General features: G+C 47.1%; 2 protein-coding genes across 2 annotated transcripts in view; one reads left to right on the top strand and one right to left on the bottom strand.

Moving 5' to 3' along the window:
- The window catches only part of RFX7 (regulatory factor X7), a 54,931-nt gene extending 48,477 nt beyond the window's left edge, over nucleotides 1-6,454 (bottom strand). The window contains exon 1 of the mRNA XM_069866938.1: nucleotides 6,211-6,454. Coding sequence (XP_069723039.1) covers nucleotides 6,211-6,350 — 140 coding nt within the window. The 5' untranslated portion in view covers nucleotides 6,351-6,454. The remainder of the gene's footprint in view (nucleotides 1-6,210) is intronic.
- TEX9 (testis expressed 9) overlaps nucleotides 1-12,099 on the top strand; it is a 125,123-nt gene that overhangs the window by 58,833 nt on the left and 54,191 nt on the right. The window lies entirely within an intron of this gene.

Below are 12,099 nucleotides of genomic sequence, written 5' to 3'. Positions count from 1 at the left end.
TCCAGGAAAAGGAGTTGAAAAAGTGACAAACGGTGTAGGATTTATTTCACCAATTTGAGAGATCTACACCACAGATGGTTACGCCCTGGCATGTGGTTTGAAATTTGTTTACAGTCAAAGAGAAACAAGCACATAAAGTAATCAGACGGATTGTGTTAGGGAAACGTTTTCCCTAGGAGATGGCCAGCACCTCAGAAATGCATTTATTCTCCCCAACAGCTCCAAGGGAGCTACCTTGACCAGCTCCTACGTGGAGTCAAAAAAACCCCAAATTCCACTTTCCGTCCTTATCCACTTCGGGAAGCAGAGTGTGAAGGAAAGCGACGTGTTGCTAAGCCCTTTGCCCAAGGAAGGCTGACCTCCTCTGAAATCATCAAGAACTACTCTAAAATATGGTTTGCAGCTCAATTTTTTCCTATGTATTTGACTGCTCATACACCACATCAGAAAACACAACTATGACAGGCAAGTCTCACCACCACATATAAACAATAGAACCATAAAGCCAGGGAGAATGGTGTTAGTGACAAGAAAATTCTGAGTTTTACACGGCATCTCTTAGCTGAGGGGCACAAGGTACTTTTTCAAAGGTGGCAAACACACTCACTTCTGATGGTACACACACTAAGTGAAAAGCGTGCAGCCTGTACGCCTGTCAGTGATAATTATTAGCTCTTCCTCACAATAGCAATCTTTTATTGAAGAATTCTAAGCTTTGCTTCCCACCTCCAATAAGGAATTAACCAAGAAAAAGGAGGGAATGGTGGCTGGTGCGTTTTGGGCTATGGGCAACGAACAACCAAAGAGTCTGTAATCAGTTACAGGAAATTTTAAGTTCTTGACTCAATGTTGACAGAATAGTTAACAAAATACAGAGGGTTGGGAGTTTCTTACTCATTTTCTTACTTATTCCCTGTCTGCCTCTCCCAAGTTACAGAAAACCGAAAAAGACTAAGTGCAGATGGATAGGTCTACAGATCAATCCAACACGACTCAAAGAAATTTGTGGTTAAAAAAAAATTAAAATAGATAAAGGATGTTATAGGAATTTCAACAGCAGAAGAAAACTATGAAAAAGGTGTTTGTGCCTGCTTTTGCGAAGAGCCTGAAACACACGCCCCTTGAGCTTCCCTGTTTATTGCCAAGTATTTTATTAAAAATATAAAGACTGTCCAACACTTTTCTGCTGACCGAACCATACAAATAAGTAGCAATTTCTATTATGAAAAATCTCAATGGCATTTCCCAGATTGCAGAACATTTGCTCTGCCAACAGCTAAGTGACGATCCACACTTGCTGACAATGCCTAATGAGGAGTGATGGATGCAATTACAGGAGGGAGCAGGAATCATTTAAATCATAAGAATGAATAGAGCCTTCCAGAGATTAGAAAATATTGGCGTTAAAATCAGCTAATCTGGTTTTCTAGTGCAATACCAAGAGCCCAAAACTAACAAGGGCATTCCTACTCCCCCTTCAAGAAGAGACAAACTGGGCCTTAGGACGTATAATTTTGGCATTGTGCAGCCTAGCTCATGTGGTTTTCCAATGCAACTTCTAGTTAGAAGAGTAATCCGAGGACAAAAATAATGGATCCAAAACCCACACCCACGTCCAGCTGAAATGCTGCAAAAGCAACGGTCTGTGTTGGCCACTCGATGCTGCCCAGTCCTCAGCTCGGTTTACAGACAGGATACTGGGGAGGAGAAGGAGAGAAATTAACCTCTTGAGTAGAATGGCTATATTCAAATGCCTTTAGGACAAAAAAAGCCAAGATGTTGGCAAGGTGAAAGAGGCTGGGACCTACCCCTGCAAGCAGATGCAAGCATGAGATTAGTATTTACAACAGTAAACAAGTACTCACTGAAGAAACATCACCAGTTACCTGCAGCAGTGAACAAGGACACAAACACATCTACCCCTTCAAGGTTAGCAGCTACAGACTGGATTTTAGATAAATACAGCAAGCAGAGGGATTAAACTGCCTAAAACTGCTGGTCTTTTAGTTTCATGACAGCGAGAGCAGACCCTCAGCCTACACCTTCCTCCTTTGGTCATCTTTACATCCCAAACTTGTGCCACAGTGCTTCGACATCCCTAAATCGTTGGCCGTCTTCAGCTACAGGATACTCTTTGGCAACTGAATGCAATATTGAGTGGACTGTCTTCTCTACCATATGTTTGGGTACAGAATCGTCGCATACAAATTACACATGTTTGGTAAGACAGTACCCTCACCCAAAGAAAATAATTGAAACCCTATTAGTCTACATGCTCAGACAGCTGACTAGGGAGGCTTTCCCGCCTCAGGCTCGAACGTCTGGACAAGAAGCTATTAATAAATATGAAAGCTTTAATGAATCTAAAAGGAAATAAAAACAGGCAGATTAAGGCCTAGTGTCCAGCGAAGACCAGGGCAATCTACAAACCCGCCCAACCTGACACTAATCAGCCAGGCTGGGCTCTCAAAGACATGCTCTCCCCGTCTAGACTGCTAATCTGTCAATGGGAAAAGATATCTAATATTATTTCTGCCCGTTTCATCAACACTGTAAGAGCACATCCAACTGCCTCAGCCACTCACATGTGCAACACAAAACAACAGACATTACTGTGCTGTATGTGTTCAAGTGGGGCAGATAGGTAAAAATACAGTTAGACAGTGACGAACTTTTAATTACAGTAATAAAACAGCCGTTAAATACCTGTATGTGATGATGAAATGCAAATAAATACTTCCTGATTGGTCTTTAAGCACAGCTAAGTAACCTTGTGTCTTCCCCTCCTCAGTCTAATGGTCACTTCATATGGAAAAAAAACCAAAAAAACCCCCACCCAAAAAACAAGACTGGACTCCCAGCAAGCACATTTTTAAGTCTTCAGTACACGCACTGACTGTGCCTGCAATTTTAAACAGCAGGACTTAACCTATTGTTTCATTTTAAGGGACTCCACATGTTCACAATTACTTGAGCTACTTTTGTGGAACTACATTTTAATTTAATAAACAGAATGAATTAAGTGTGAGTTGAGCTAATGAATAACTCATTGTCCTGCTCGAGGCCTACATCACACACTCTATCTATATTTGTCTGTACAGTGGAACGACAAGCACAGACTTGTTTGTGATTCTCAAGTCCAGTATTTCAGTAGCTGCTATATTTTGCTGTACTACTATTGCACGTGACGGTACAATTTGAAGACTGAAAACCTTTCTTTTAAACTAAAAAAAAATCCCAAAAAATCAAACACAACCAACTAAAAACATCCACCTACTATGCACAAACACGTGTAGGAGAAAAGAGGCTGGGGGAACAATACAGGAGTACTAACCTAGATGTGCTAAACCCTTTGGGAGGTGAAGGAGGAATTGAACGCAGACACACACACAGCAGGGGAAGAGGGGAGGAAGAGGAGGGAAGGCAGAAAAGAGGAAGCTGTCTTCTGCACGTTCCACCTCATTGTGTTAACAACGGAGCTCTGCCATTTTCACCGGCAGCCTTCCTCAATCTCTCCCATATTTATTCATCACAAGCACCCACTGCACAGAACAGCAGATCCATGACCGCAACTACCCAAGCAGACTTTCCACTGTTTACTCCAAGCGCAGCGTGCACGACTTCCCTGGCAATGCTCCTCATCCTCTCTGCTCGAAAACAACCACCGCATCCGCATGAGGATGCAAATCAGCATTAAACCCCAGCCTCAAATAAAGACTGCTCCAAGGCAATACAGAAACACGTTTCTAGGAGTCTCAGACAAAAGGCTTGACTATTTAATAAGAAAACCTTTCCTTTGATAAATAACCTCATCTTCAAATACTGCATTTCAACAGTATAACCTGCAGGGAATGGATACTGCCCAAAAGCAGCAGGGAAGTCCCAGCCCCAGGAAGCAGGTAACCTGGAAGGAACGCTCGGTGGAGGGGAGGAAGGTCTGTCAAATACCAGGAGACAGGGCAGGGAGGTGCTGGCAAAACCTCTGCTGGTCGCAGACACTTGGCACCAGGCGAGGCAAAATGCCACATTCCTTTGTACCAAACGTGGGCTAGAGCTATTCGTCCAGTTTACCTGAATCAAATAAGCAGCCTTCACTTAAAAGGCTAACATCGGTGCTCTTTTTCCTTGAAAAGAAAACCCATCATAAAAGCAGAGGTTTTACTTAGTAGCCATTTTGTCTTCAACTTGGACATGATACCTAATCCGATGCAATGTAAACACGCTCTCTGAGGCTCATTTCCAAACAGCATGTTCACAAAAAGGGAAGAGAACACAAAAAGGCCAGCACTAAATACCATAATAAATAAGGAGGGCATGAAGATTTCATGATCTAAGCAGACAGGAAGTTCTGCAGTTCGTATTCCTTCTCTAGGTCACATTGCAGAGAAAACCAAAACAAAAGCAAGTGTGGATTAAGGACAATGAATTATTATTTACTATTTAAATTTAAAGAAAAAAACAAAACGCCAACAACCAAATAACAAATGCCATTTCAGTAGGCCATAAGGGAATTTGAAGGTAAAATTATATTTAGATACTCCTTCGTTTTCCAGCTACATCAATTAAACCCATGAAATCTAACTATAGTACGCAGTAACGTGCAAGCTGGGTCAGTATGTTTTTATTAGAATGAGCGCATGTGCATAAATATAGATACGGTGGGTATATATAAAGGAAAATATTATATAGGAGTAACCTATATGTACAACTCCCAGCTTTCACAATGCTTTATCAATCACCTCAGTCAAAAGCAGCTTTTAAAAACATAAATATAATATAAACATTGCAGGTGGCAGCCTCCCGTGGGTTTTGGTTTTTTGCAAAAAAGGGAGTATTTAATGCGTAGGGCGAGCTAAACTTGTTTTTTCTCTTTCCCCCCACAAATAAATATTCTTAAGTAAAACGTTGGTTTGCTATGAAATTTGGGTTTAATTCTATTTAAAACCATCCTCTGCATTCCTGCGCAGGAACTCGCGAGCCACCACCAGGAGTTTCAGCCCCAGTGGCCCCTGGATGGCCCAGCTGGAAGCTCAGCAGGGCAGGGGGTTGCAGGGAGGCTGGAAGAATGTGTCCCCCCCCCAGCTCGGGGGAAAGGGGGGAAAGAGGGGGCAGGAGCTCCGTGGGGAGAGGCTGGGGGGCAGTAGCGGAGGGGATGGGGAGATAGGATGGGGAGATAGGATGGGGATGGGGGGAGATAGGATGGTAGGCTGCGACAGAGGAAATGGGGGGGATAGGATGGGGGGCTGTTACAGAGGGAATGAGGGGGACAGGATGGGGGACAGCGACAGAGGGAATGGAGGATAGGATGGGGGACAGTGATGGAGGGAATGGGGTATAGGATGGGGTGCAGTGGTGGAGAGGATGGGGGATAGGATGAGGGACAGTGATGGAGGGAATGGGGGATAGGATGGGATGCAGTGATGGAGGGAATGGGGGATAGCATGGGGGGCAGTGGTGGAGGGAATGGGGGATAGATGGGGGGCAGTGATGGAGAGCATGGAGGAGAGGGGATGGGATGCAGTGGTGGAAGGAATGAGATGGGGGGTAGTGATGGAGGGAATAGGGGGATGGGATGGGGAACAGCAGTAGCAGAGGGTATGTGGATGGGGGGGTGCAGCGTCTCCGTGCTGGGGGTGGGCAGCAAAGGGGGGGTGGCAGCGGCTCTGCAAAGTGGGGGAGAGGATGAGCAATGGGGAGGGGGCATAGAGGGAGGTCAGTGACTGCGTAGAGGGATGGAGGGGGGGGCAGCAACGGGAATTGGGGGATGGGATGGGATGGGGGGGGTGATGGGATGGGTCGGGGGGGACGGGATGAGGTGGGGGGCGTGGGATGAGATGGGGGGGTGATGGGATGGGATAGGGGGGTGATGGGATGGGTCGGGGGGGGGATGGGACGAGATGGGGGGATGGGACGAGATGGGGGGATGGGACGGGATGGGACGGGATGGGGGAGGACGGGTTGGGAGGGGTGATGGGATGGGATGGGGGCGTGATGGGATGGGATGTGGGGGATGGGATGTGGGGGTGATGGGATGGGATGGGTGATGGGATGGGATGGGTGATGGGATGGGTGATGGGATGGCGGGATAGGATGTGATGAGATGCGGGGGCAACGGCTCCGCGGGGAGGGGGTCTGGGGGCCGCAGGGGCGCCGGGCTCCGCGGCACAAAGGGGCCGCCCCCCCGCTCCCGCTGTCCCCCCTGTCCCTTACCAGATGGAGCTGCGGATCTTGTGCTGCAGCGCTCCGGCCTCGCCGCCCTGCAGCCCCGGCACCAGCGCCGGCAGCGCCCCCGCGGGGGTGGCCGCGCTCCGCCGCGGCGCCGGCCCCTCCGCCTGCCGCTCCTCGGCCATGGGGACGCGCTAGGCCCGCGCCTGCTCCCTCGGGCGAGGGGACATGCCTCACGCCGCAGGACGGCGAGCCCAGCCAGCCGCTCGGCGCATGGCGGAGCGCAACAGCCCCCCCGCCACCAGGCCCAAGCGCCGGGAAACTGCGCGTGCGCGGGGAGGGGCCGGGGGAGCGCCCGGGGTGGGGGGGGGCAGAGAGGGATGGGGGGAGAAGCGAGGGATGGGGGGGCAGCGAGGGATGGGGGAGAAGCGAGGGATGGGGGGGCAGGAAGGGATGGGAGACAGCAACAGATGGGGGGCTGCACCCTGGGATGGGGGACAGCAAGGGATTGGGGGGGCAGCAAGGGATGGGGGGACAGCCAGGAATGGGGAAGGAGCCAGGGATGGGGGTCAGCCGGAGATTTGGGGTGAGGGCAGCTGGAGATAGGGGTCAGGTGGGGAGGTGGCAGATGGGGGTCAGTAAGTGATGGAGGGGGCAACTAGGGATGAGGGAGCAGCTGAGGATTGGGGGGCTGCAGCCAGGGATGGGGGGGGGGAGGGAGCAGCAAGCTCCTCTCCACAACCTCCTTTCAGATAGTTGTAGGGAGCGATAAGGTCTCCCCTCAGCCTCCTCAAGGCTAAACAACCCCAGCTCCCTCAGCTGCTCCTTGTAAGACTTGTACTCCAGCCCTTTTCACCAGCTTCATTCCCTTCTCTGGACACACTCCTGGACCTCAATGTAATTCTTGTAGGGAGAGGCCCAAAAGTGAACGCAGGATTCAAGGATGCACAAGTAGCCTTTCTGGCAGTGGTCTATAATGATAAAGGAGTGATTTCCCATACTGACCACAAAAGACACGGGCCTAAAGGCAATTAATAATGTAAATACGCACATGGAGATGTGGCATTGCTGAGTTTTGGAGATGAGAATTGGTGAACTACAGTGTGATCAGCCAAAGTGAAACTTTTCAATAACAAAATTTCACTTACGTTTCCAGCACTCTGAAGTCAGAACATTAACGGCTATGACAATGATGGTGATTTTCTTTTCCTTATAAAACCTCTCATCAGAAGAACAAAAATAAAATAAGCCGTCTTGTTCCTGCTTTGTATTAAAAGCACTTTTTTTTTACTTTACCTGGAAACTTCTGAAGGGCATCCAAATAAAAGAGAAAATACCAGCAAAAATTGTAATCAGAAGTAAACAGGAAAATAATCAATTTAAAATCCCTAACTCCTATGCTTTTTGCTGGAAAACTATATTAATATGCGTGTAAACCAGCACAGGAAAACACAAGTGAATGTTCTTGGTGATATTTTCTAGGTTTTTTGCATTTTCCACTTAATAGCAATTGTATCAACACAGTCAGGGTTGCCTCTGTTGAGATCTTTAGTTGGATCCTGAGAAATCTGACTGGCCAGAGCTTAATCCACAGGGAGCCTAGCCCTAAAAACTTTCCGGCCAACGCGTATCTGCCAGTCCCAGACTGAAATCAAAGCACCTATGCATCAGAATAAACTTGCATCATGTTTGTAGGATCGTAGACTCTCACAATAAATTGGAAAAACACACATCATTTCAGCATTGTGTTCTGTCTACGCTAGCAGCGGGAAGACAAATTATCTCACTATCAATTCACCTTTATTTTTCCTGTTGTTTTTTGGTGTGAGGCCAGTTAACCAGTTTCTGTCTCTGGGTATGAGCAGCCAGCCCCAAATTGAACTGCTGAGGCCCAGGATAGGATTGGGTTCCCACGTTGTGTAAAGAGAAGGTTTCCTCCTCAGACCTAGCAGTGAAGAATTTGACGTTTCTTCCTAGCATGATACTGAAAGAAACGCGGCTGTGCTGGGTGCGGCTGGAGCCCACGCTTTGCTCTCCAAAAGCCTCTTTTGTATCAGGAGTGATTCTTTGGCACAGGTTTGTTACACACCTGTTTTAACACCAAGCAAAGTGTTTTCCCCTTTATGCAGTAGACTCATTTTAGCTGATTCCTCCACCACCAGCTGGACCTGCCCTGTGCTCTGTACGGTCTCTGCACTGGTGCGAAATGGGTGAAAGGAAAACAGCAGCGTCTTATGCGCAGTTTACATTGCTACACTCAACTAAACCAAAGAATACATAGATCCAGAATAATTGTGTCAACAAAGAGCTTGTGCTGACAGAACTAACTTCGAGACACTGAGGAGAAGCATGTAACAGCTGAAAGATCTGAACATGGATGGTCTGACTGGAGACCTCCAGGCAATATCTACTGAGGACCACTGCAACCGCCTGCAGGAATCCTCTGGATGCTTTTGTTTGACTCAGAGATTGAGTTCCTGGTCAGCACTGTCTTAAAAACACACAAAAAGTAACACAAAAGAGTTGATTTTAAGTCTCATTACTGTAAGTGAAAGCGTGTGTGAAAGTTGAAGCATGTCAGAAACCTAACCAGTATTTGCCAGACGGGGATCTTTCTTGTTCTGTCCCGTTTTCCAAATGTCTGTGTCTACATCAGGAAAAAGTATTTCACGGAAAGGGTCATTGGGAACTGGAACAGGCTGCCTACAGAGGTGGTTGAGTCACCTTCCCTGGAGGTGTTTAAAAGACGGGTGGATGAGGTGCTCAGGGACATGGTTTAGTGATTGATGGGAATGGTTGGGCTCGATGATTCGGTGGGTCTTTTCCAACCTGGTGATTCTATGACTCTACTGAAGAACGCGGCAGCTGAGCTCAGAGCAGGCAGGCTGGAAGCTGCCTGTCCTCTCCCTTTCCACAGACAGATTTTGCTTGTCTAGAAACTGATGTTGGTTTATTAGCACTAAAATTCCTGTCTTTTCTAACTCAAAAGCGCTGGAAGCCTGCTGCGCTGGACAGATATGTTCATTAGAGGATGATCTTCAAAAGAGAACGAAAGAGGCATTTTGGGGAAAGGAAAAGCTGGCTGGCTGTACAAAGACATCTCCACCATGTGGTCTTGTGACAGGCTTGGGAGCTAACTCCATTTTGCCAGGTTAAATCCAAAAGCTGTGTTTATTTTTCCTCCATTCCTGGAGCTTAGGATCTAGCACAAGCCCTCTCTGCAGGGAAAAGTTGTGCTTAAATACTGTCTAACCTATTTTCCAAGATTTTCTCCACTGTACTTCTGCATGGCTTTGTTTTGCTTTTTGGGTTTGGTGGTTTTTTTTTTCTTCCCTCTTATGAATTGTCTCTGACAGTCAGGGAGGGATACAGCGTCTCTTGCTTTCAAGGAGGAATGCCTGGCTGCCCTTTCTTTAGCTAGCAGCCAGCGCTGAGGGGAGGGCACTTCTCCTGCTTTCCTGTCAATAGAGAGGGATCTGCCACCTCTTGTCTAGCGCAGGGCCAGAGACCTGCACGCTCAGAGACTAACCTGGGGTATGAGGCAGATAAATAATGAAATCTCACTGCCTTTATCCTCAAGACAAACATAAGACATATTCTGTGAGGATAATTGGCTTTAAAGGCTTGCTAAAAAAAAAAGACACTTCCCAAAAGCTTTAAACGCTGGTTCAGTGAACTGCATTTTAATGCCTTTTTGCAACTCTCCTTCCCTAGGGATGTCTGTCTTCATGTATCCTGAGCTATGCCCAAGACAGCTCCCTCTGGTTCTCTTTGTTTTGTTATTTCCATTCATCTGTAGCACCTGTAAAATGAAAGTGCAATCACTAGTAATTCACCCAACCAATCTGAATGAATACTTCGGCTTTTATGGTTTCAATTATTAAAAAAAAAAACAACCAACCATCCAATTTACCAAGGAAACCATCAAACTCATATCAAACCAACTGACAGGAGAAACCAGGCTGTGTTCAAACCTGGCAGTGAAAAGGGGGCTATTTTAATTATAATGAAAGTCTGCTTGATGAGAAGTTTCCCAAACTGTGCTGGGCCTTGCAGCATCTGTTTGGAGCGGGTGCAAGTGTTTTGTGGTGAGCAGTATTGCAACTGGCAAATAACAGGAAACATTAAAAAAAGTGCTAGGGAGATCTCACGTAGGGCCATGATCAGCCTGGAGAAGAGAAGGCTCCGAGGAGACCTTAGAGCGACCTTCCAGTGCCTGAAGGGGCTACAAGAAAGCTGGGGAGGGGCTGTTTACAAAGGCTTGGAGTGATAGGACAAGGGGCAATGGGTTAAACTGGAGAGGGGCAGATTTAGGCTAGACATAAGGAGGAATTTCTTCACAGTGAGAGTGGTGAGGCCCTGGCCCAGGTTTCCCAGGGAAGCTGTGTCTGCCCCATCCCTGGAGGTGTTCAAGGCCAGGTTGGATGTGGCTTTGGGCAGCCTGATCCAGTGGGATGTCCCTGCCCATGGCAGGGGGCTTGGAACTAGATGATCTTTAAGGTTCCTTCCAACCCAAACTATTCTATGATTCCATGACCACAAGTCCTCTCCAGCAAAGAAAGAGTATTCACTACCACATGGACTAGTTACAGAAGTGGTACTCTTGGCGATCACATCTCCAGTTCTGTGTTTTGCCTCTGTGTCACTATTTATATCTCTGCAAGGCAGTTTTAAGGCACTAACGAAACAGGCATGCAGCCCACACTCTGTACAGTTGTGGATGATCAGGTGCAAGGCAGCCGTGGTCCATGCTCACACAAGCCTGGCTGCAGCTCGCCGTGGTCAGTCACTCGAGGACTATGGTGTTCTGCTGGGGTAGTACACAGACCATTTGTATTCCATAAATCGTCCAAATCAGATTAAAATCCCCAGGTCCATCCAGTTTCTTTGATCATACAAATAGTTTGACCCTTTTAATTTCCATAGACTGCCTCCTCTGTACAGCACAATAAATATTTGTTTCAATGTAATGTCAGATGGGTTCAGCTTGAAAGAATTACATGTGGTGTTCATACATACTGCATGCTTGTCTTCAAGCTGGAAGAAGTCAATGAGGAAGAAAAAGGCACCAACTACCACAGCCTAAGAAGACTACTTAGAAGGGGAAACCGGGTCATGAAAATGGTGATCCAGACTGTCCTGTTCAAGTCTGAGGAGTAGGAAGGAAGGGCTGTTGCTGAAAGAAATACCAGTTCGATACTTGGCTGAATGAATTTTTAAACAGGCACATCCTTCCATTTTCACTGTTGTCAAATATTTGATGCTCCTACTGGGAGACATTAGGGAAAAAATATTTCAAGTCGGACCTCTGTGCAGGTGCCTGATCTCATCAGCTGTGTTTTGTGCTGGCCCAGAGGCTCAGTTTTAGGGAGATTCCTACAGAATCAAAGCCAAGGAGAGAGAAATATATGCAAGTTTCATTTGACAAAGCAATCAACACTCCAGTCTTTCCTTGATTTTTTTTATCTTTTGAGATCCAGGAGTAAACTGGAAAGGCACAAGCATTTGGACCTAAACACTGCCTTCCTGCAGAATGGTTTGAGTGCAAGGAGGGAGCCAGCTGCACAAAGTCATGACCCAGAAAAGCCTCATAAGGTCATGCAGTGGCTCCAGGTATCCAATAGTGGAGGATGGGACAGCACTGAATCCCCAAATGCAGAGGCATGTGGCACAGGAACCATGAATTTCACCTACCTTGGTCCAAGCTCTGGATCGTCAGATAAACTATGGGAGTCGTTAATGTTACTGCTGCCGAAAGGAATTCTGAAGGATTTCCAAGCCCTACGGCCTTCTGAGAAATTTATTTGCATTTTCTGCCGTATGCAAATTGGCAAGGCAATGATCCAGTCCTACCCAAGTGCTAGCGATTATGACATTCCCCCTTGATACTCCATCTTGCGAGCAGGCAGTGTCTTGAAAGATCAAACACCAGCC

The sequence above is a fragment of the Phaenicophaeus curvirostris genome, chromosome 12, assembly GCF_032191515.1.
Source record: "Phaenicophaeus curvirostris isolate KB17595 chromosome 12, BPBGC_Pcur_1.0, whole genome shotgun sequence".
In the NCBI taxonomy this organism is placed as follows: Eukaryota; Metazoa; Chordata; class Aves; order Cuculiformes; family Cuculidae; genus Phaenicophaeus; species Phaenicophaeus curvirostris.
This window is presented reverse-complemented; position numbering and strand designations above follow the sequence as displayed.